Source organism: Triticum aestivum, chromosome 3A (assembly GCF_018294505.1).
Source record: "Triticum aestivum cultivar Chinese Spring chromosome 3A, IWGSC CS RefSeq v2.1, whole genome shotgun sequence".
Taxonomy (NCBI): Eukaryota; Viridiplantae; Streptophyta; class Magnoliopsida; order Poales; family Poaceae; genus Triticum; species Triticum aestivum.
The window spans coordinates 600,722,371-600,744,283 of NC_057800.1; the positions used below are offsets into that span (position 1 = coordinate 600,722,371).

General features: G+C 45.5%; 4 protein-coding genes across 4 annotated transcripts; 1 reads left to right on the forward strand and 3 right to left on the reverse strand.

The window, feature by feature from the left end:
• The first annotated feature begins 74 nt into the window (after positions 1-74).
• On the forward strand, positions 75-1,243 carry LOC123062499 (uncharacterized protein At4g08330, chloroplastic). Its single transcript, XM_044486037.1, has 2 exons — positions 75-431; positions 532-1,243. The coding sequence occupies exons 1-2, from the start codon at positions 373-375 to the stop codon at positions 971-973; spliced, it is 501 nt and encodes a 166-aa protein (XP_044341972.1). The 5' UTR covers positions 75-372; the 3' UTR covers positions 974-1,243.
• A 346-nt stretch (positions 1,244-1,589) lies between these two features.
• LOC123062498 (serine carboxypeptidase-like 27) lies at positions 1,590-5,675 on the reverse strand. The gene is made up of 9 exons (XM_044486036.1): positions 4,501-5,675; positions 4,328-4,423; positions 4,120-4,212; positions 3,863-3,948; positions 3,525-3,785; positions 2,681-2,808; positions 2,499-2,594; positions 2,054-2,159; positions 1,590-1,958 (listed from the first exon to the last, which is right to left on the reverse strand). Exons 1-9 carry the CDS (start codon positions 4,859-4,861, stop codon positions 1,815-1,817), a joined length of 1,371 nt encoding a protein of 456 aa, XP_044341971.1. The 5' UTR covers positions 4,862-5,675; the 3' UTR covers positions 1,590-1,814.
• Positions 5,676-6,679: 1,004 nt separating this feature from the next.
• Positions 6,680-8,169, reverse strand: LOC123062501 (ATP-dependent Clp protease adapter protein CLPS2, chloroplastic). The gene is made up of 4 exons (XM_044486039.1): positions 7,734-8,169; positions 7,512-7,610; positions 7,292-7,401; positions 6,680-7,026 (listed from the first exon to the last, which is right to left on the reverse strand). Exons 1-4 carry the CDS (start codon positions 7,948-7,950, stop codon positions 6,943-6,945), a joined length of 510 nt encoding a protein of 169 aa, XP_044341974.1. The 5' UTR covers positions 7,951-8,169; the 3' UTR covers positions 6,680-6,942.
• A 740-nt stretch (positions 8,170-8,909) lies between these two features.
• On the reverse strand, positions 8,910-15,506 carry LOC123062500 (coatomer subunit delta-3). The gene is made up of 12 exons (XM_044486038.1): positions 15,377-15,506; positions 14,220-14,279; positions 13,973-14,012; positions 13,328-13,551; positions 12,801-13,043; positions 12,556-12,679; positions 11,593-11,903; positions 10,966-11,152; positions 10,703-10,856; positions 10,123-10,185; positions 9,927-10,023; positions 8,910-9,258 (listed from the first exon to the last, which is right to left on the reverse strand). The coding sequence occupies exons 2-12, from the start codon at positions 14,220-14,222 to the stop codon at positions 9,172-9,174; spliced, it is 1,533 nt and encodes a 510-aa protein (XP_044341973.1). The 5' UTR covers positions 14,223-14,279; positions 15,377-15,506; the 3' UTR covers positions 8,910-9,171.
• Positions 15,507-21,913: the final 6,407 nt, after the last annotated feature.

Here is a 21,913-nt window from a genome sequence, read left to right on the forward strand (position 1 = left end):
GCCCCGTCGGCATCCACGTCCGCCCGTCCGTCCGGCGATAGTTGGCGCGCCCGCAATGGTCAGCAGAGCAGAGCAAAGCACCCATGCCGATTACCCGGCGCCCCCGATTAATTAGCGAGGACTTTATATTAGGCGCACGGCGCGAGGTGGCGCGACGGGGGGCGCCGGACGACAAAGTGCTGCTAGTACTACTAGTACTCCCCGTCCGTCGGCTCGGCCCGATCAGCTCGCCACCAGCAAGCAACCGCTCTTTTTAGTCCCCACTCGCTCCACGATCCCTCCCCCACTCCGGCCGGCCACGCGCAAAGCGAAACGCTCCCCGACTCCGGCCAAGAGCTCCAGCGCCGCCGCCGCCGACCGTCGTTCGTCCATATGGTGAGGTCCAACTCCATCGACAGCTGCTACTCCTCCATCCAGGACGTCACCTACAGGTACCTTCCGCTTCCACTTCCACTTCCGTCGACGCTTCCATTTCTCCGCCGGCGACGGGTTCATTGACCCCTCCGGTTCCTCCTGGTTCGCCGGCGGCAGCTGCGGGTACTGCGGCTACGCGCTGAACCTGAGCTCGGCGGCGCGGAACACGGCCAACATCGGCTCCAAGTACGGCAAGCAGATCAGGAAGAAGGGCATCGTGGCCTTCGTCGCCGTCGACGAGACGCGCTTCACGCAGGCCGACGAGGTCACCTGCGCGCCCCGCCTCCGCCCCTGGACCTGGCGCCTCTTCCGGCGGAGGTCGCGCCTGCTCTGCGGCAAGTGCGGCGGCCGCATCGGCGCCGCCTACGAGGTCGACGAGGAGGACGAGGACCCCGCCGGCCTCTCCGCGTGCGGCGGCTCGGACGACGACGACGACGACCTGCGGACGAGCCCGGGCGATGATGTCGGCGCGTCCAGAAGGAGGAACTACCTGATCAGGATCGGCGCGCTGCAGCCCTCGACGGACGATCCTCCTCCTGCCGATCCCTTCTCTCTATGATATGATATGATATTGATATGACACACCGCTGCTGAATTTTGTTCCTTTGTTCATAGTGGAAGACGACCCGAGAGCTTGATGTGTGTAAGTTGATCCTGCTATAGTTTTTGTGTCCTGGTAATGGAGTGAGCCATGGTTGCAATTTTGAGCCACCTAGTATTTGTCAATGGCTTAATTCTAGCTTTCTGTGTGGGTTTTTGCTCTCTTGATATCTAAATTATGGGTTCTGTTTTGATTATCCACAGATAAATATATTTCAGTTTGTCATCACTGATTCCATAAGCTGGCTGACAAGATGAATTCATGTGATGGAGCATTGTTATGTTTATTATCACCATCAGTTCTTGTATGCAGCCAACTCGCTGCGAATTCCGAATTGGAGCACAACATTAAGGTTTGCAGTCAAGGCTCCAGGTAAGTCCATGCAAGTAGCACCTCAGTTAGTAAGTTGGATTACATGGTGAGAAACACCATTTTTCTGATCCAAGAATTTGTATATGCAAAATGCCAGTTACTCCCTCCGTCCCACAATGTAAGACGTTTTTGCAAGTTAAACAAGCTTGAAAAACGTCTTACATTATGGGACGGATGGAGTATTTTCTTTCTATGCAGTGAGTAAATCTGGAAATTATACTTCTCAAATAATCACTATATCATATACAAGGAGCTCTTTTAGCTGCAGTAGTACAAATGTCAGTTTCCCCTATTATCTAAGATACATACATTTTCAATAGAGATAACTGAATAAAATGTTGTGATGATCAAATCAAACAAAAAAAGAATGTGAAAAACGGTGAATATGATTTTTGTAGTTTACACTATCATTTTCTGCTTCAAGTGGCTATTGAGTAGGCATCGGTGTGTCCTTCAAGAAGTGTCTGAATAGTATTAGTGCTTGTCGAGGCCGGTGCAGAGGTACCTCATGCCCTGCGCCTGCTACGGTAACGAGGGTTAGTCCTTTGTAAACTTGACTCCAACCTCCAACCTGCAAAACAAAGAGGATTATTGATATAGATCGAAACTGGTCTTTCTGGGACAGAATTTTCTCGATTTAGTGAATAGCCATTTCAGTGAACCCACCTTTCCATGGTCATACCAAGGGTACCAATTCATCAGCGTTGGCAGCTTCAAAGCGCTTATGGAATATCTTGTTGCGGTTACAGGAACAACAGCATCTGTATCCCCACTGCAGAAAGGTAAAATGCATGGTCAGTCATTATCCATGAGGTCAACATTATACAAACAGATTGTTTTGCAGCAGCTAGAAATCATTTCAGAATGTGATATTTTTGTTCCTTCCCTTAAGGGGCAATACTAAAAATGTATGGAGAAGATCTATACAGACAAGCCGATATCAATATAAAGTGGTAGTTAGATACTGCAGTCAGCCATGCAGAACACACAAAAATAATTCCCTAACCCAGAAACAAGTTGGACTCCGTGTTAAACTGACAAAAACATATACTCGGTCATGAGGAATATAAGAAATCTGAAACAAGCAAGTGCTGGGCCTTCTGGCACTTACCTGAATACCCATATCTTGATACCTGCTGCAATTAACTCATGGTAGATAGGAAGCATAGATCTGGGGGAATCCGCCCAATACGATCCGACAATATCACTGCAATAAATAGGCAAATGAGTATATATATGCTTAAGAAAGGAACAGAACTTTAAGGTGTATTTTTCAGCTAAAACGATTTAAACCTGCAAGTTTTCCAAGGGTATTTAATTCCAGTTGTGTTAGCGTGTAACGCCGCCTGCACTTCTGGCAGATTGTAGTATATATTTGAATATCTTTCGGTGCAAGGATCATAAGCTCTGGACAACCAAGGCTGTAAAAAGTATCATCAGCTTAAATATATAGACGAACAATACAATCAAAGAATATCTAGTTCTACGACATACATCTATTCAATCAAGTGAAAATAACAATCCTAGGTAGATAAATAAGAATCAGAAATCAAACAAATAGTTCTAAGGCAATGCAAATTACTGTAGCAAATTGAATAAGCATCACGTTTCATGTCAGCATTCATGTATATCTGATCTAAAATACTTGGTACCACTATCGAAATTCAAGCAGTGTTAAATGCCACAGTTGCATGGAAGTGCATGCACTCTGTACAACACACAAAACAGAACCTTCTAAAAAACGCAAAACCACCTGATCGAACGTAATCGCCAAAATATAAATTTCCTCAACAGACAATTTATTGATTGCACCCATTACTTCAATTTATCAGACATTTGGTTTCTATATATTGGACCAATTGGACCCTCCTCAGCAGAGAACTACACTGAGCTGAACTACATTGCTCCTTATTCAGTCTAAAATGGCGGTCAACCTATTGGGCTGATATTAAATCAATTCAGTTCGTCTACCCAGTTTAGCATCTACCCTGTTGGGCTGATGTTTAACCAGCATTTTGTTATTGACATTGCACTCCTGCCTGCCCATAGAATCCATAGTCCAGTGTATTTTCAATGTAAGAACGGGAAATTTAAAAGTTCTAGACAGTTATAAATTTTTTAGAAACAAAGTACTTACATAGCGTCCTCCCAGGCCAAGTTTGAGAGAGGCTGAGCTATTGCAGGGCTTTGTATACAGGCTATAAGGGTCAATGTTGCCTTCTTCGGAACTAGCCAGGTTCAGGTTCTTGACACATTCAGGGGAAGGGTGCTCTGAGGAATCAAACAAGCATGTCTTCTTCAAATTGTGGTAAGTGCTGTCAGAGATCAGGCCATGACTCCACCAGTACTCAAATGTGCCAAGATAGTCATTGTAGTCATCCGTAACCGCATTCCCCACCTTAATTTTCAGGAATAGTAAGTTTTCGGGAGTATATTGGAACTTTTACAAGCAAAACATGGATTTCAAATGTTTACCACAAATCCTTTGAGGTTAATTATTGGATTGGCAGTGCCATTGTTCTTTTCGAATATGAGCTTGGCCAGCTGGGGAACATAATGCCCTGAAATTTTCAAAAATAAAAATAAAAATCAGCCTTCCATCAAGCAAAGAATCAGAACAGAAAATTCAAATTAGGCCCCATTTGGAAGATGAGTTTTCACCAATTCCTGCTAGAATTGAACTATTTCCTGTGAAAATTTTGCAACATTCCTGGATTACAAAAGTATAATACCTGCATAGCTCTCTCCAGCAATGTAGAACTCCCTGTACTTGTACTGAGGGAATCTCTCCAGCCAGTTCACCAGAAAAGCGTAGGCATCCAGTGCTACAAGACAAGACAAAAATAGAGGCAAAGGACAGGAAGTTGGCATCAAAATTCCAAAGAATCAGTGTCACCGGAAAGCTCGAACGAAAATGGCGATGAATCTTCCATCAGTTACCTGTCTTGGCGTCTCCCGCCGTGTACAGATCCATGGACGTGTTGGAGTAGGAGAAGCCCACGCCGGCCGGCGACTCCAAGAAGAGCAAATTGGCCGCTGCAATCAAACACCATGTGTAAATGTGACGCTGCTGACTGAAGCTCAAGCAGCTGAAGAAGAAGACGGCTACGCACCCTTGTTCCATGAATTCTTGTTGAGGTAGAGCGTCTTGCCGTCGGGGCGGATGCGGAAGGGGCCGACCTCCTCGGAGGCGCCGTAGCCGACGGAGGAGCAGCCGGGCCCGCCGTTGAGCCAGAGGACGAGCGGCGCGATGGGCCCGGCCGCCGGCGCCGCCTCGACGAGCCAGTAGAAGAGCGCGCGGCCGCGGGCCTGGTTGACGGTGACGTAGCCCGAGTACTGCGAGAAGCCCACGTCGGGCGGCTGCCCCGGGAGCTCCCGGATCCGGTCGCCCTCCTGATCGGCCGGGGCGGCGGCCGCCAATGACACCGACGCCGCTATCACCAGCAGCAGCAGAGCCGCGAGCCCGCGAGCCATCGGTGGCTAGGCGGAGCAAGCTCCAGTGGGTGGAGCTGGAGTGTGGCACACCGGGTGGTGGCGGTGGAGTGGAAGAGGCGGGTAGAGTGGAGCTTGAGCTTGCTTGCACTTGCGCAGTACGCAACAGTAGCTCGTGCTGCGACTGGCACCACCACCAGCACTGCTGCTGCCGATAGGAGGAGGGGAGGAGCTACTGTATAAGATACTGAGGGCCACCACGAGGGAAGGAGACCGGGTTGCTTGCATGGATTTCAGCAGCAGCAGCAGGGGATTTGATTTCTGATCCTTACGCCATGACAGCTAGCTCAGCTCAGAGGGGCCATGGCTCCGCTGGGTCCCCTGGACGGAAGCACTAAAGAAATGGAGATGGAGAGGACAGCCGATCTCTTCTCGTCACATTCCCTTCTCATTCGACTCCTCTGACCAGCGCGCCCGCCCCCACGGTGGGTACAGGGAAGCAAGTACAGGAGGCGCAAAATGTGCCGAGATTTTCCGCTTGGAGGCGCGATGATTGAGCTGCGGCGGGGGGCAGCGCAGCTCAGGGTGGCGGAGGAGGGAAAAGGGAGGAGGATCGGATCGTGTACTTGGCTGGGCTGGGCTGGGCTGGGCTGGGCTGGGTGACTTGCGAGACTAAATTAGGTGCGGTGCTGCAGATCGGCTGCGGCTGGCTGGCACCGCGGTATCTGCTCGGGGTGCCGTGTCGGCAGCAGCGCAATAGTATAGTGCGTGGCGGCGAGCGTGGGTGTGTGAATGAGACGGGGGTGGGAGGAAGAAGATGAGGCTGCGATGGGGCACATGGGGCTGGAGCCTGGGAGGGAAACGTGGGGTGGTGGCGAGACTAGACTGGCAGTGGCGGGAGCTAGCGGGGCAGCGCCAAAATAATAATTCGCGGCGCGCATCTGCCCGCTGTGCGCCGCGGCAGCTAGCGGCGTCCCGTACGTCCTGCTCGCGCGCGCTGTGGACGAAAGGGGCGGCCGAACCACCGCGGGTGACCTGTGCTGGCTAGCCATGGTTCCCGATGCGCTCAGCATACACGGGACATGGCGAGCCTGAGGCCCGCTGGTGGGTAAACTGGCCAGTTGACGACCCGAAGGAGCTGAGCTGCTGCTAGAAAGGAGAATGGGATTAAGAACCTGCCGCTGTGATTAGCGGCAAAAGGGCTTTGCAGAGCTGTGATGATGGCTGGCGGTGGCACTACTAGACTGCCGGCGGCAGAGGGCAGTCTTCCCGGAAAGAATAACATGCACGCACGGGGAAAGAAAAGAAAGCAGAGAGAGATTGCTTCGGGGAACACGAAAGCGCCATGTTTGGTTCTTACACGCATACAGAATGCACTTCCATTTGGAAATTGGAACCCTTTTTTTGAGTAGTACGTATCTCACGTTGAGCTCTGCCCGAACGAACGAATGAACTCGTGTGGTGGGGCTTGCCGTGCGTATGCGTGTCGCTACGGAGCGGAATGATGCCGCCTGCGTGCGCGCAGGCCCTATGCGAACCTCTGGTCCTGGTCCCGACTCCCGACGTGTCGACATGCCAGATATCCAGAAAAAAAATGCATGCTACGACGTCGGGGTGTGTGGCGCGGTACGCTGGCTGAACCATTTCGACGCTCTGGCTCGCAGACCCGAAATGACGTACTACTACTACTATCTACTTCCTCCGTTCCTAATGAACTAACACATACAGATGTATATAGACATATTTTATAATGTAGATTCATTCATTTTGCTCTGTCACTTGTTGAAATCTTTAGAAAGATAAATATTTAGGAACGAAGGGAGTAGAAAGAAAAATGCGCTGCAAAACCAATGGAATCGGTTTGTTCGCAGAACCACTCATCCGAATCTCGTTGGTTTCACTTACTGTTAGTACATGATGATTACATTCTCATTTGCAAATAAAAAAACATGATTACATTCTGAGAGGTTGCGCAATGCACGCTGACACTGCTGCTGCTGCTGCTAGCTGGTCGCATGAGAAAAAAGGAATTCCCTCCGGTACTGCTGGATGAAATGCGTCGGCCCTCCAAAACCCAGCGCCGAAAATGGCCGGGTGCACCGTCCCTGGAAAACACCGGTAGGTTAAGCTGCCATGTCGGATTCGGGCTCGATGGCGGATCGGAGCCCGTGGCGGACCATCATCTGCGCGTAGAACTCGGCATGCTCCTGTTCAGCCATCATGAGAGCAGTATCTCTTAAATTAAAATACTCCAAAAAGTCACTAGTAGTATATCTATTCTAGCCATGGCCTACTCATAACATGTACAGTAGGAGAAAAGGGAAAAGTTAGGGAGTGTCCTCCAAGTCTTGGAGCTGTAGTGGACTGTAGTAGGTTGGTGTTGGCTCAACAGAAATTTAAAACGGGGCGCTAGCTATTGATTGACTGAATGAGCTAAATGAAAGCAGTGCGGGCATGCGTGTATGTACGTACCTTGACGGCGACGATGACGAGCGCGGCGCCTTTCTGGCGGGACTCGTGGAAGAGCTGCCGCGCCGCCTCGGGGGTCACGGACGGCACCACCTGCGGCAGCGCCGTCTCCACTGCACATCACAGCACACGCACACGCACGGTGGTAAAGACGGCGGCCAACCATGAGTCCATCGAGACATCAGAAAACATTGCAGGAGAAGAAGAAGAAAAGGATACGTACCGTGCTTCTCGGTGTGGCGCGGGTCGTCCAGGAGCAGCACCTTGTAGCTGTCGCCGCTGCCGGTGCCCTTGCGGTCCTTGAGCCTCCCCGTGTCTCCTCCTGCATGCAATGACACGACGCCATTATCAATATCAGCGCACCGAGCATCAGAAATGGAGAGCTCAATATCAATATCAATTTGGTTTTGGTTTTGGTTTTGGTTCGGCGTTGCTGAATGCGCACCTTCTTGTGCTGGGGGGAGGGTGTCGAGCTGGGACTGGTCGAAGGCCGGCGGGTCCAGCACCGCGCCGCCAGCGCTGGTCGCGCGCGCCACGGCTGCCAACGCCTTCCTCGGCCGAGCTCTCCGGTTCACGGAGACGCTCGAGGGTGGCGCGGCGGCGGCGGCGGTGCTCGGGAAGGCGAGCGCGGCACAGGCTGCTGCTCTGCTGCTGATCGCCATGGAAACGTATGTATGGTTGTGTTTGGCAGAGACGAGAATTTCGTGTCAGATCGTGCAAGGGAGACGAGACGGGCAACACAGGACAGGAATGGAGACTTGGAGAGAGCGTGCGTGACCTGACCTGAGTGACGGTCGATGGAGCGATTTATTCAGGGTTCGGCAAAGAAAAGTGGCAACAAATGTTCACCTTTGCAATTCGTGATGAATTCTTCCTCTCTCCTCAACCATACAGAGCACAAATAATCCAGCGGTAAACACAGCGCTGTCTTAATCGAAACGAAGAGGTACCGCTACAACTGTGCGCATTACAACGCGCATCTGGAACAATCCAGAGTTCTGACGGCCCAGATCTCGCCACACATCTAAGTTGGCCGGCAACGACCACATCTTGTCTTCTGGCCATCGCCAGCAAACGGGTCTTGCTGGAACGTTCCAGAAACAATACAAACCCAGACGCCGGTAAGGATCCAGAACCGACCACAAGAAAATTGCACGTGTGCGTCTTAAGGGCCTCTTTGATTCATAAGATCGCAAAAACACAGAAATAGGGAAAACGCAGAAATGGAATGACATGTCCATTGGATCCTATAGGATTTAAGTTTGTTTGATTGTGATCCCTATAGGATTTAAGTTTGTTTGATTGTGTCACGAAAAAAATAAAGGATTTCTTTCAAGAGGTTGGAGTGGATGTTAGAATTCTTGCAAAAGAAATAATCCTACAGGATTCAATCCTACGAATCAAACGATCAACGTAGGAAAAATTCCTACGGATTCTAATCCTTCAAACATCCTATGAAAATTCTTTGAATCAAAGAGACCCTAAGCAATCGGATAGATTCGACTGAAGGTGAAAGTAAGACTCAAAGAAAAGATGAAAGAATACCAACTAGGAGTACAAGCGACCACAAAAAAAACACGCATTTAGAAAACATATTAGTGGATGATATCCAACAACGTAGTAACAGCAGAAAACTGGGCGACTAGAGTGTCATATATATTTCCATATACTGTCTGTGGGCACGAAGAACACAGCGTTCGATGCACCATTTTTTTACAATATAAAGTACAAAAATGGATTTCCGTATACCAGCTTTTTATCCTCTATATCCCATGAAATTCTTGAGCCGAAAGTCTCAAACGGCTCAACGAGTTCATGAACAAAAACCAAAAAATTCCTATATACTCCAGATATGCGCAATCACTTGACCAGAACAAACGACATCAGACCACTTGATAGTTAACAGTGACCAGCCGAACCTGCTGTGAATATTTTGAACTACCTCCCTGCAATGGAAGGATGGCAGTAACCTGAAACCAGAAATTTGCAGGAGACAATAAGAATTACAGATTCAAGGAGAAACATCGAACCTAGACAAATGGATTAACTCGGCGCAAGCAGAATAGCATTTCTGGAACGATGTGGTGCAGTGTCATCGAGTAAACAGTAAGAAATATCACAAAGCCCATAAATAAAATGCTTCCAGCATCAGTTTACGACTAGAGACCTACTATAAACTTTATTTGGTTTATTCTTTTTCCGAACTGCTGCTCCTAAAGAAATGACGAGGCAAGGGTGGACATAAAGAAATTTGAAATGTGGCTGAAAAAATTAATTGCAAAACAGAGTAGATCAAAATAACATAAAAGCCAGTAAGAGGACATCCTACTGCTTGACACATGGAAAGGAAGAGGCAAGAAAGCAAAACATACAAACTCTACACAGGTAGACTGTTCACTGTCTAACATTGTACTGGAAAATTCTGTGCCGTTGTACTTACTGTAGAGACAATGAATATTCAACCAAGCCTTAATGCAAGTCAAATGATGTGATACAGCAAGACAACCATGCAAATTCCACTCAAATACATGTTATTCTCAATATAGCATTATGCTTATCTGTGTCCATAGTTCTGGAGTCACTAGAGCAAAGCAGGGGAAGATGCAAAGCATGCATGTAAACAAGTAATATAACAAACCTTCACGTTACTAAATGTATTTGATGCAGAAAATCCAACAGAGATGGGAAAAAATGTCGATGGATCAGCAGCGGGAACAGAGAACTCCATGGAACCACTGCAAATGAAAAAATAAATAGAAGACAAGTGTTATCAACACCATGGGAACAAACTGCATGATAGAAGTAACACTACTGAGAAAATATACTTCATGTACCTTCGGTTGGATTGATCAATAAGCATAACAGACCATTCCAACACAGAGTTTCTTGAGTCATACCTGGATAAATAAAGACACAAGACCATGAGTGCAGGTAATAACTAACTAGATGGACAATCCGGAGAAACTTGCATAAAGAAACTATTTTAAAGAGGAATGAAATGGATAGGTGACCTGGAGAAATTATCATCCGAGTAAATCATTTTTTTAATGTGGAATAAATTTAATCACTTGTTTTTAAAGCTGCTTAATTTATTACACTCCGTGGTACATAAAAATGAAATACTGAGCCATGTTAAATACAGCCTAAATATACATCAAATTACTACTCCGTTTGACTATAAAGTGTCCTCAGACTCAGGTGTCTTCACAGTGAGTCTTGTGTGGACCAAGAGCATAGTTATTGCCATATTTCCACTCTATGCCCTTAATATGTTCTGGGAGTGGTTGTAGCATGTCATTTAACAAGTGTGTGTACATGGAAATTTGTCCCACATTTAGTGTTTCTTGGTCTGTGCACATGCTGGGCACATTTTAGCAGGGTATTTAAGAGAAGATGAGGAAGTTAGAACATTACCTCCATTCTCCATCTATCTGCTTTACACTTGGAGCATCCCTAAGTGCGGGTAGAGGGATAGAGACGATAACATTGTGCAAATCAAACATGTCTGAAGCTTCATATTCAATGTTCACAACAGTTGTATTTCCAGATGTTGAAGGCCAGCAACTGACTGGAATTGGCAAAAACAGGTTACGCAAGTACAAACCACTGGAATTGGCAAAAACAGGTTATGCAAGTACAAACCAGCAAGCTACTAAAAGCAAACAGTTGCAGTATACCTGTCAATGGCAGAGAAGACTCATTCAACCCCTCGATTCTCCATTTCACCAGGGGTGTTTCATTTTGACCACTGGGGAAAGGCCTTGTTGGATCTCTTGCCCCAACAATTTTCTGGCCGTTGAACAGCTGTTTGTCAATATTAGGGTGCGTCCTGAAGCTAAGTCCAGGTGCATCTTGGTTCTCAATCTGTACCAAATGCAGGAAAAATTGTATCTCCAAATTAAAATTGAAGTAATTTCAAACGTGCTGTTAACCAAAAAAGCAGTGCTTGCAGGCAAGCAACTCCTACTCATGTTGCTACAGTAGCATGTACTAAACAAAATTGTGATCACTTTTCCGTCTCAAAAATTCATAGTGTAAGATAGGACAGTAGTGAGTTATATATGGAAGTTTGGTTATTGTGTGCTATGAGTGATCTAAAAGACCATTTCATTAGTCGCATCAATGGATATTGAGGACTGTACAAAACAGTGTGACTCACTAATATAAATACACATGAACAGAAGCTTTATGCAAATTCATATTAAAACTGAATTAACAGATTGCATTGCTTAATAGTCTGAATGTTCCAAGTGAATGAGTCGTATGAGAATGTAAAGATCCAGAACTCGGACATAGAAAATGACCTGCAACTGGATATAACCATCAGTGTCATTAAGAACTTGGAGAGCAAGGGTTCCTTGAACATCAAAATTATTAACTCCGCCATCCCTTTTAACTGTGACATTCAATTTCTCTTCAATGGTCACTGTGATAGGATCACTTGGTAGAATAGATGATGATGACCTTGACTGAATTGTGCTTAGTTGAGTATCCTCCAGAATAACTTCTCCTTCAGCTTTCAAAGACTCCAGGAACTGATTTGGCTTGTGTGCTTTACTTAATTTCATTGCACCAGGCATTTTAATAGGAGCAGGAGAAGGAGCAGATGATCGCCCTGTATAAATGCACCTAGCAGTTAACACAAATAATAGCCACAAAGCCAAATCCATACTCACACGTTGATTGCCTCATCTCTCTCCTCTAACCACACATCACCATAAAAGAAAGCTTTACTGTTTGAAGTCATGCAAGTCTCAGCAAATTGTGTGAAATATGTGAAAGAAGATATTTCTTTCTTGCAACTGCTCTACTTTTTCCTTGTTAATTGGTTGTGAATCAGAACAAGTCATAGCTTTCAAACTAAGATGATAATTTACTTGCTGACACGACAGATAGTTACATCTTTTAATTCATGAACAAGTCACCTACTGCAAAAGTAAATATACTCAATGCTAGGGACTTAGTCTACTTGAATAGAACCGATTGCAAATGCCTGATAAAATGAATAGGGTAAAGCATAATGAGAACCGGCTAATAATTATCATGAATCCACGGATGATCCATATTGGAAGTGTCCTAGGGGAATGTAAGCATATGATACTGTGTTCGTCCAGAATTCCATCCAATACACCATCAATTATTTATGCACAAATTTACTGCAAGTATACGATACTACAAATATTAACATCAGTGGTAAAAGAGAACAAATATGTTACTAATACATAGGTTTCTGTTTCCACGCAACATGCATTTTTCTAAGTACAAACCTCTTGTCTTGTCAGTAAATATAGGATTAATCTCTGACCCTGGACCACCTCTAATGTTCATGTCATTAAAGTTATTCGGAGTTCTTGTCGGAGCAAATCCTTCCCCAGTCTTGCCTCTGTCAATCTGCACAGTCCAGCAAAAAAGATTGTTAGGTCTACATGGGGGGCTAGTAATAGGGGTGGATATCCCTTGTGATGCCTAAACTAAGAACATGTTTCTTGTTCGAGTAATATGTAGGACAAACCTTGTTTTTCTCAATCTCAGTAACTTTTCTCCTCATGAGATCGTTAGTGTCATTTATCTTGCTTTGCATGATCAGCTTGTGCAGCTTCTCTTCATGGCTCTCCATTTCACAATATTGTTTAATTTGTGGAACAGTTACATTTTCCTTGTTTCCAAGAGAAATGGCTTCGTCAAAAGCAAATATAAGTTGGAACGCGGCCTTGCAGACACCCTCTTCGTCCAAAGAAGGGGAGTATTCAGGTACCTTTATAGATGTTCAAGGAAACCATTGCAACATTGATTCAATAAAAACCAATTATATAACTAGGTTTTAAGAAGAAAAAAACAGATGGTAATAGTCTACTGACATGATCATTGAGTTGATTTTTGTTCCAATAAGTTTGATGTCGAGTTGCTAGCATTTAGTGTGTGTGTTTTCGAGTTAGCTACATCTTCTTCTTTTCTTTTTTTGGCACAATCTTTACTTTTTAAAATTGCAACAACCTAACTTTTGACAACAGAAATATAACATGATTGAAAGTAGGATACGATTTTGGAGAGCAGCCTCAGTGTGTCCAGATCTTCAAGGATGTTGCTCTGCTTATTTGTGATGAGTAGCAGATACAGCTCTTCAATTGGTTGATAAACATAACGAACATTTTCTGTCTCAACATAAGTATGTTGCTTTCCAGTTCCAACCAACTTTGGGAATGCTGCAAGCAGTCCCTCGATCCTTATCCGAGACATGTCAACATATTGCCTTGAAGCAAGTGCTGCAGTTCAAGTAAATAAACAATATCATATCATATATAGTATAGAGCTGTAGATACAAACATACACTAAGAAAAACATAAATCGTAGATTTACTGAACAACACTGAAGCAGAAAGGCCTTTTCAGAGCTGCTGTTTTAAACAACTCTACTCATCCATATACCAATGGATGACAGATTTTAATATATGCCTACAGCTACTAAGGTTAGGCTGCATTTTCGTTTTTTCTTGAAAACATTATAAAAAGAGGATATATCTCATACGAGAATCAATAGAAGGACTTTAGTACAACAAGAACAACAACAAAGCCTTAAATCCCAAACAAGTTGGGGTAGGCTAGAGCTGAATCCCATAAGATCTCGTAACCAACTCATGGTTCAATAGAAGGAATTTAGTAACTGCGGAATTTCAAACACACTCACCCTTTCCAGACTTTGATATTATAGAAGCTGCCAGAACCACCTGAGTGCATATAGAAAGAAACAGTCATTTCTTCTGAGTAGTACTAGGGAAAAAATATTACTACTTAGAATTAATGAACTAAAATAAAGCACAGTATTTCATTGTGATGCGTGTCTGAATGTCGAGAGGTAACTAAGTTTATAATATATATTGGGAATAAAACAGTAAAACATTGCAGGACAACAATTAGAAACAATCAGTCGTTACCATTTTCAGTGGTTCCGTCAATCCGAGGAATTATCAAAGCCAAGTTGACAGGTTATAGAACTGCAAGAGAGAGGCTAATTATTTCTCACAGAAACAAGGCATGCAAGATAGTTGAAACTTGAAAGCAGTGAGAACTGCAAATCTACAGCCACTCGTATACAAAGAGTATGGCCAAGAAATAAATGTTTTATGCACATATCAAATAGGATTTCACAGAATATTCTGCCACTTAAGTTTTGCTCGTGACAGAACAAATACAGTATGTCAATATATATTAATGAGATAAAGGTGCATTTGACAACAAATCACAAGACAGCCATAAGTAAAGTGCAAAAACAGAAAGACAAGGGGACATCTACATGAAGGTAATCATTATGAATAGTGAATTCAGACATATTTTCCCAGACCAATACCATATTTTATGAATTTCAAAAGTACAATGTCCACATAAGTAGGTGACCGGTAGACGTCAGTTAAAATAACACTATCCTAAAGCATTCACTGTGATGCAGATGCAGATTGTCAGATTGAACACTATGATCAGATATCCCTACTCAAACAACATCAGATCACGTGAAATAAAAAATCTAAGACCCACGAGCTAAACTATCCGAACAAGTTGAGCATATTGTACATAGGCCCGGCAGACTACTTATATGGCAACGGCTAATTTGACATCTGGATTGCCATCCCAGAACCGAATTGACATCTTCAAACTCGTCAGCCCGCACAATCCTCGCACAGTTGCACTCTAAGCACGAGCCATCTGAGAACCCAACTATTACTAACACCACTAACTGTGAGCCGCTATTGGAGTTTACTACAGATCCGAACTGTTAACCGCAAGCTGCAGCCGCTCCACGCACCGACCGTCTGAACCCAAACTGATCACAGATTCACGAACAATTAGACACGAACAATGCCTCGCGAAAACGGATTTTACAGATTCACGGATCTGGGAACGCGGGCGAGAAGGTTGGTAAGCGCGTAGGGGGCACCACTCGTGATCAGTCGGATCCTGGCGCGCCCCGAGGTGTCCGCCGAGAGGCAGAGCAGAGCAAACCTAGTGGGCGCAGAGAGGGGGGGGGGGGGTGCAGAGGGGGTGATGGTGCGATGGCGTGCGGCGGGGAGCGGGAGAGAGAGGAGTTGCGGCGTACCTGAGATCCGCGAGGCGCGAGCTATCGAGGGACGGAGGAGGACAGAACGGACCGACGGAGCACGACGAGGAAGGTCAGTTTTTATGTAGGAGAGTTCTTTCGGGGTTTTTTTCTCTGAGAGAGAGAGAGAATGATAATTCCTTCGTACGCCGGTTTCCTCATGAGGAGTATAGCTGGCCAAACGGACCGGCCCGGCCCGGCACGGCACGGCCCATCCTAATCATGCCTGGCACGGCCCGACCCGCGAAGGCACGATTATTATACGGGCCGTGCCGTGCCGGCCCGCGTGCTGCAGCATGCAGCCCAAGCACGGCTCGTATGCTAATTGGGTCGGCCCATCGGCACGCTAGGTCCGCTAATCTGCCTCCTATTTTACGCATTGGGCGTTTTTTAGCCTATGTTTACCTGTTGGGCCACATTAGGATACATAAAAAAATAAAAAATAAAAGATAATCAGGTCGTGCCGTGCTGGCCCGTGTGCTCGGCCTTCAGGTCCAGGCACGGCCCTTGGTGTGTTGCATGACGGGACTGGCCCGTTTAGCACGTGTCGTGCCGTGCCGGCCATGCTACCGGGTCGGTCCAGCTATCCCGACCCATTTGGCCACCTATATGAGGGAGGGTAGATTTCCTCCTCTTTTTTTAGGGGTGAAAGCCACTTAACTTAAATAACAACAAGGTCTGGGATACAGATAATGTCAGGTAAGATAGAAAGCCAAATATGACGGCCAAAAGCTAAAGTAGTCGCTGCTTTTGAAAGCTTGTGAGCTTCAAGATTCATCTCTCGCTTCTCATGGATGTAATCAACTGACGTGAAGTCTTGCATCATTTGCTTAATATCTTGGATCGTTACTGCTGAGGGTCCCTTGTATTCACCCTTTAGATGTGTGATCGTTGCCATACAGTTTGTAGCAACAACAATTCGCTGACATCCCAAATCAGCAGCTAAAAATAAGGTCTCCAAGCTCGCCATTGCTTCTAGGATTTCTGGATCGACCAAATCCTGAAAAGTTATAGCAGAAGCGCCCAAGTAAGCACCAGCCTCGTCTCGACAGGTTACTGCCAAAGCCCCCCTGTCACTGTTTCTGCCCACAACAGCATCGACATGAATTTTAACACTCCCAGTAGGCAGAGCAATCCATTTAGGATTCTGACCGTTCACCATGGGTCTGTGCAAAGGAGTTTCATCCTTTTAAAATCTGCAGATCTAGCATGTATCTTTGGATGAATAGAAAAGTGGTTAGTGGAGACTGAAATTGCTCTTCATGGACAGCCTTTCTCCGAACCCACCAAATCGACCAAAGGGTAACAATGGGTTTCACAAAGGACTCATGCCCCATCGATTCATGAAGCTCAATAAGCCAAAGTTTAGCATCACTGTGATTGCAAGCTATCATGTGTTCTACTAGTTCATCATCGACTAAAGACCAAACGCTATTTGTCATGGGGCATTGAACCAGAGCATGCTTCCAAGTGTCTTCAGCTGCATTGCAAATTGGATAGACATCCAATTCTGACATATTTCGGTTATGACGAATAGCTTCTGTCGGAACCGAATTCTTGGCTAAACGCCAAGCAAAATTACGAAGCTTTGCTGGCACCTTCACATTCCATAGCTTCTTCCATTACTGCATATTACCTCCAATGTCAGAATTCCTCGGAACTTCATATAGCCAATTTTCTCGAACTCTCTTTGTTTTCATTAGAAGTCTGTACGTTGATTTGACAAAAAACAATCCAGATCTCTCATAATGCCAAGCCCACTCATCTATTCTGTTATAAGAGCTCAGTGGGATGTTGACAACCCTCTGAACATTAATCTCTTGAAGATGTTCACGCAAGCGATTCATGTCCCATCTTCTGTTTGTTGGATCGATAAGATCTGAGACGAGCTCCGGCGAGTTATTACTTCGTGGATGCAGTGCACGTAGCAAGTGATCCCTTGGGATCCAATTATCATTCCAAATATCTATATCTATACTACTCTATATCTATATCTATACTTCTATACTACTGTATAGTGTACCAGTTTTGAAGTTTTGAATCTCAATCCTAGGAATAAATGTGAACCGTTGATATAGTCCATCGAATGGTCCAAAATGCTTGGATTCGCATCTACAGTGCCAACTACAGTACATCTGCAGTATAGTGAAGAGGCATGAAGATTCTGTTGTTTTCCAGAACCATCTACAGACTAGGAAAGTTCACCTTTTTGCTACTGCCGTGCATTTGTGTGTGTAGCAGGCCGAGCCGAGCATACGAATGGACAGGCAGTCCGCGGCAGCGTGCGCACTAATCATGTTGGCAAGGAACGAGGTGATGTTTTGGCCTTTTGGGAGAGTTCTTAGAGTTGGTTGTGCTGCAAGTCTTGGGGATGGCGTGAGAAGTATTCAATGGTGGTTAGCGCATATGCATATCTGATGGGATGATTAGAGTTTTGGATGAAGAAAAAGAAGCGAGATGGTCTCAACCATGGAACACAGCGATGAACATTTTCTTTCTGGAAAATATTGAAGGGGTTTGGAAATAAGAAAAAGAAACTTTTGTTGTACCTCGCATAAATATTTTTGTTGTATATGAGAAAATATACTAGAATAAAAAAAATATGAAAATTGGTCTGTCAAGAGTCAAGACTTATTTATACAGACCCGTTTATGTTTCAATTTTTTCATTTTAAAATAAAATTTATAGTCTGAGCATTGTTCTTCTCACATTGCAATAACTCAGATATATCAATGGATGACTTTATAGAATTACTTTATTGTGTCGTAGAGGGCAAAAACTAGATAATTTTGCAACATTCTGATAATCAATAATGAAATTTTGAAATGTCCTGAAATTAACATTGGTATGGAACTAATTGTAAGCATGCAAAGCATGTGCTACTTACTAGTACTTGTATAGAGCCCGTTGCCAATTCTTCGAATAAGGCCCTGCTTTCCTCCTAGCTAACGACAGCACGCATGGGGCGGACACCTACTGAGCTGGGCCCGAGACCAGTATTGGAGAAAGCCCAAGTTCTTTTTTTGACGTGTAAAGCCCAAGGTTTGGTAATGACCTATGTTTTCAAGGCGTCGCCTAGGCGACGCTTAGGCGTCAGAGCGCTCGGGGACGTCAAGGCGTCGTCGTCGCCTTAGTTTTCTATCTAAGGCATCTGCCTTGTGTTGTTGAGGTGTCCAAGGCATCGCCTAGGCGGATAAGGCGCCGCTTTAGTTGATTTTGGACGCCCTGGACATGCGTGGGCAGGTTGAGCGGGAACCAGCAGTTGGCGCGCGCCAGAAAGAGGAATTGGTGGGAGGGAAGAGAAATTGGGCGGGAGAGAGGGGGTAAACAGAGGCAGGAGAGAGAGGGGAACACACCCGTGACTCCAAATCAAGGGGAAAAGAGAGAGGAGCTCTCTCCTCTCACGCCGTTGGCCCAGATCCGCTCCTCCGCCGGCCTCCCCCTCTCCGGCCAAGCTCCTCCTCCGCAGGCCCTTCCCCTCTCCGGCCAAGATCCATCTCCGCCGGCCCTCCCCCTCTCCGGCCAAGCTCCTCCGCCGACGGTGGCCCTCTCCCAAGGTATGGCTCCTCTCTGCCTCTCTTTTCCCCTCACCTGCCCATGTTTTCTGATGGTGCTGCTGCTGCTTGTGCCTCACTACCTTGCCTCTAAACCCTCTGTTTAGTATATGCATGTGTAGATGTGCTGCTTGTGCCTCTGCCCTCTGCCCACTGCCCTCTATTATAGTAGTGTTAGCTGCAAGTTGTGATTAAAATAGTTGTTGATTGTCCTTGTTAGTTGATTAGAATAGCAGGTTAGTGGATCTTCTTTATACTAGCTTATTATTAGAATAGTAGCTGTTTGTCCTCTGCGGTTGTGCCCTCTATTATATTGTTAATTGTTTGCACTTTGCACTTTGCAGTCCCACAATGGCAGATGCATGAGCTAATGGGGATGGTGATGCTTATGATCCAATGGAAGATCCAGAACGCATGCCACGGAGGTCAAATGATCCAGGCTGGAATTATGGGTATTGGTTGAAACCTGGCAACATCAATAATGTTGTGTGCAATCTTTGTGGCAAGATAACTAAAGGAGGGATCAAGAGACACAAAGAGCATCTTGCTGGCACTGGTGGGGATGCAACAGGTTGTCCAAAGGCTACCACATAGCTTAGGAGGGAGATGTTAGAATATTTGGAAAATAATAGGAGAAACATAGGACAGCCAGATGACGATGATGATGATGATGATGTAGTGGAGGTAGATGCAGCAGGGACAGTTCAAAGCTCCACTAATGCAGCAGCAGTTCAAGGCTTCGCTACAAGACCAAGTTCAGGGACAGCAGCCAAGAAGAACAAGAAAGCCTTTGCGGTAAAAATGTCAGGCAAAAAGTTTCAATCTATTGCAACCAAGTCAATTGTTTCCATGCTTAGGAAAAAACCTAAGGATGTTGTCGATGAAAGACGCTCCGGTTGCTCTCAAAGAACCATGGAGTCCAGCACAAAAACACCGGAAGAGAGGCACTATGTGAGTATGCAGTGGGCATTGTTTTTCTACGAGTGTGGCATTCCTTTCAATGTTGCAAGCTCTAGGCAATTCCAGATTGCAATAGAAGCCTCTTGTCAATATGGCTCGGGTTACAAGCCTCCTTCTCCTCATGAGCTGCGGGAGTCATTGCTTAGGGATTGTGTCAAGGAAACAAAAAAGTTGAGGGTGACACACGAGGTAGCATGGAAGCAATATGGCTGCACACTAATGTCAGATGGCTGGTCCGATAAAAGGGGACGCTACTTGATCAACTTCCTTGTAAACAGCCCGGCGGGCACTTACTTCTTGGAGTTGGTTGATGCATCAAGTGAATGCCAAGATGCTCGGATGATAGCAGATTTGCTAGAGAAGAGAATCGAGGATGTCGGTAAAGAGTATGTTGTCCAAGTTGTCACCGACAATGGTGCTAACTACAAGGCAGCGGACAAGATACTAATGGAAAGGATTCCTACACTATATTGGAGTCCATGTGCATGCCATTGCTTGGACCTAATCTTGGAAGATATAGGGAAGCTAAAGGCATTTAAGAAGCCTATTGCACGGGGTAGATGAGTCACCACTTTCATCTATAGGCATGGCAGAATTCTTAGTCTAATGAGGAAGGCAACGGGTGGGCTGGATCTTGTGAGACCCGCAGCCACTCGCTTTGCCACATCCATTCTTGCTCTTAAGAGTTTGGTCAAGCACAAGCAAGCATTGAGGAGTCTATTTACATGTCAAGCATGGGTCGGAAACAAATTGGCGAAAACTGCAGCCGTTTTGAATGTGCAAGACATTGTGCTTTCAGAAGATTGGTGGCATGCAATTGAGGACTGCCTTAGAGCTTCAGGTCCACTACTTCGAGTGCTTAGGGTAGCGGATGGTGATGAGATTCCTGCCATGCCAGAAATGACAGCATTAATGAGGTTTGCAAAGGAGAAGATCAATCAAGGTTTTCCCCACCAAAACAAGCAAGCTTTGCTCAAGAAGATCGTTGACATTGTTGACAAACGTTGGGAGAATCAAATGGATCATCCATTATATGGGGCTTCTTTGTTTTTGAACCCTGGAAAATACTTCTCTATTGTTGACAGTGGTGATAATGCCCTAATTGGTGAGCTAAGAAGTTGTTTTAATGATGTCCTTGCACGAACAGGACTTGATGTCAATACTCGCAACAAGATTGATGCACAAGCCGTTGACTATGAGGACAAGAGAGGACCCTTTGCTAATCAGATGGCAATCGATAACATGGTCGGAAAAAACCCTCGTAAGTGAACTAAAGTTAATTTCAACAACAAGCAAGTTAATTTCAGCATGTTATTTTCTGTACAAAGTACAAACTCCTAATGCATGTGTGTGCTTATTTTACCATTTTAGTTGATTGGTGGCGTTCATATGCTGGTCGGGCAGTTGAGCTACAAAGGTTTGCAACGCGTACTGTTAGTCTTTGTGCTTCATCATCCGGTTGTGAGAAGAATTGGAGCACATTTGAACATGTGAGTAACTTCTTTGTCTTTATTTCATCAAGAGAAAGTTAGTTTCAGGCTTTCAGCAAGTAATCTCAGCAACTTATTTATTCACTCTATTTGCTATTTGTAGATCCATACCAAGAAAAGGAACCAGTTACAACACCGACTCTTGAATGACGATGTCTTTGTTTCATACAACCAGAAGAACTTGGATAGGTTTCAAAAGAGGCATGAGAAGATGGGTGGCAATAACTATGACCCTCTAGTCATTGAGGATTTTGATTGGGGCAATGAGTGGGTTGACCCAACAATACCTCCACCCCAAGGTGCTCAAGGGTGTCCCGATGACATTTCATGGGAGCTTGTTGATGAGGCTGTTGGTGCAAGTTCGTCGCTGCAAGGTCGCAACTTTCCTAGAGCTAGCACCATGGCAAGGGGGGCCTCAAATGTTAATGTCCAGTACCAAAGGCAGCGCAAAAGGGCTGCTCCGTCACCAACATTTGTTCATGAAGATGACGAAGAGGATGACCAAGAACAACAATCAAGTATCCCCAATGGAG

What these genes read in the sequence shown, in the direction of transcription:
- LOC123062501 (XM_044486039.1), bottom strand. Translation starts at nt 7,950, where the DNA reads ATGGCGATCAGCAGCAGAGCAGCAGCCTGTGCCGCGCTCGCCTTCCCG. An exon ending in CCTCCCCCCAGCACAAGAAG is followed by an intron (nt 7,611 to 7,733) that starts GTGCGCATTCAG and finishes CATTGCATGCAG; the next exon opens with GAGGAGACACGGGGAGGCTC. An exon ending in GCGCCACACCGAGAAGCACG is followed by an intron (nt 7,402 to 7,511) that starts GTACGTATCCTT and finishes TGTGATGTGCAG; the next exon opens with TGGAGACGGCGCTGCCGCAG.
- LOC123062500 (XM_044486038.1), bottom strand. An exon ending in ATGGTTATATCCAGTTGCAG is followed by an intron (nt 11,153 to 11,592) that starts GTCATTTTCTAT and finishes CATTTGGTACAG; the next exon opens with ATTGAGAACCAAGATGCACC. An exon ending in ATTGATCAATCCAACCGAAG is followed by an intron (nt 10,024 to 10,122) that starts GTACATGAAGTA and finishes TTTCATTTGCAG; the next exon opens with TGGTTCCATGGAGTTCTCTG.
- LOC123062499 (XM_044486037.1), top strand. Translation starts at nt 373, where the DNA reads ATGGTGAGGTCCAACTCCATCGACAGCTGCTACTCCTCCATCCAGGAC. An exon ending in ATCCAGGACGTCACCTACAG is followed by an intron (nt 432 to 531) that starts GTACCTTCCGCT and finishes CGCCGGCGGCAG; the next exon opens with CTGCGGGTACTGCGGCTACG.
- LOC123062498 (XM_044486036.1), bottom strand. Translation starts at nt 4,861, where the DNA reads ATGGCTCGCGGGCTCGCGGCTCTGCTGCTGCTGGTGATAGCGGCGTCG. An exon ending in CAAGAATTCATGGAACAAGG is followed by an intron (nt 4,424 to 4,500) that starts GTGCGTAGCCGT and finishes GTTTGATTGCAG; the next exon opens with CGGCCAATTTGCTCTTCTTG. An exon ending in TTGGCCTGGGAGGACGCTAT is followed by an intron (nt 2,809 to 3,524) that starts GTAAGTACTTTG and finishes TACTTTTTACAG; the next exon opens with CCTTGGTTGTCCAGAGCTTA.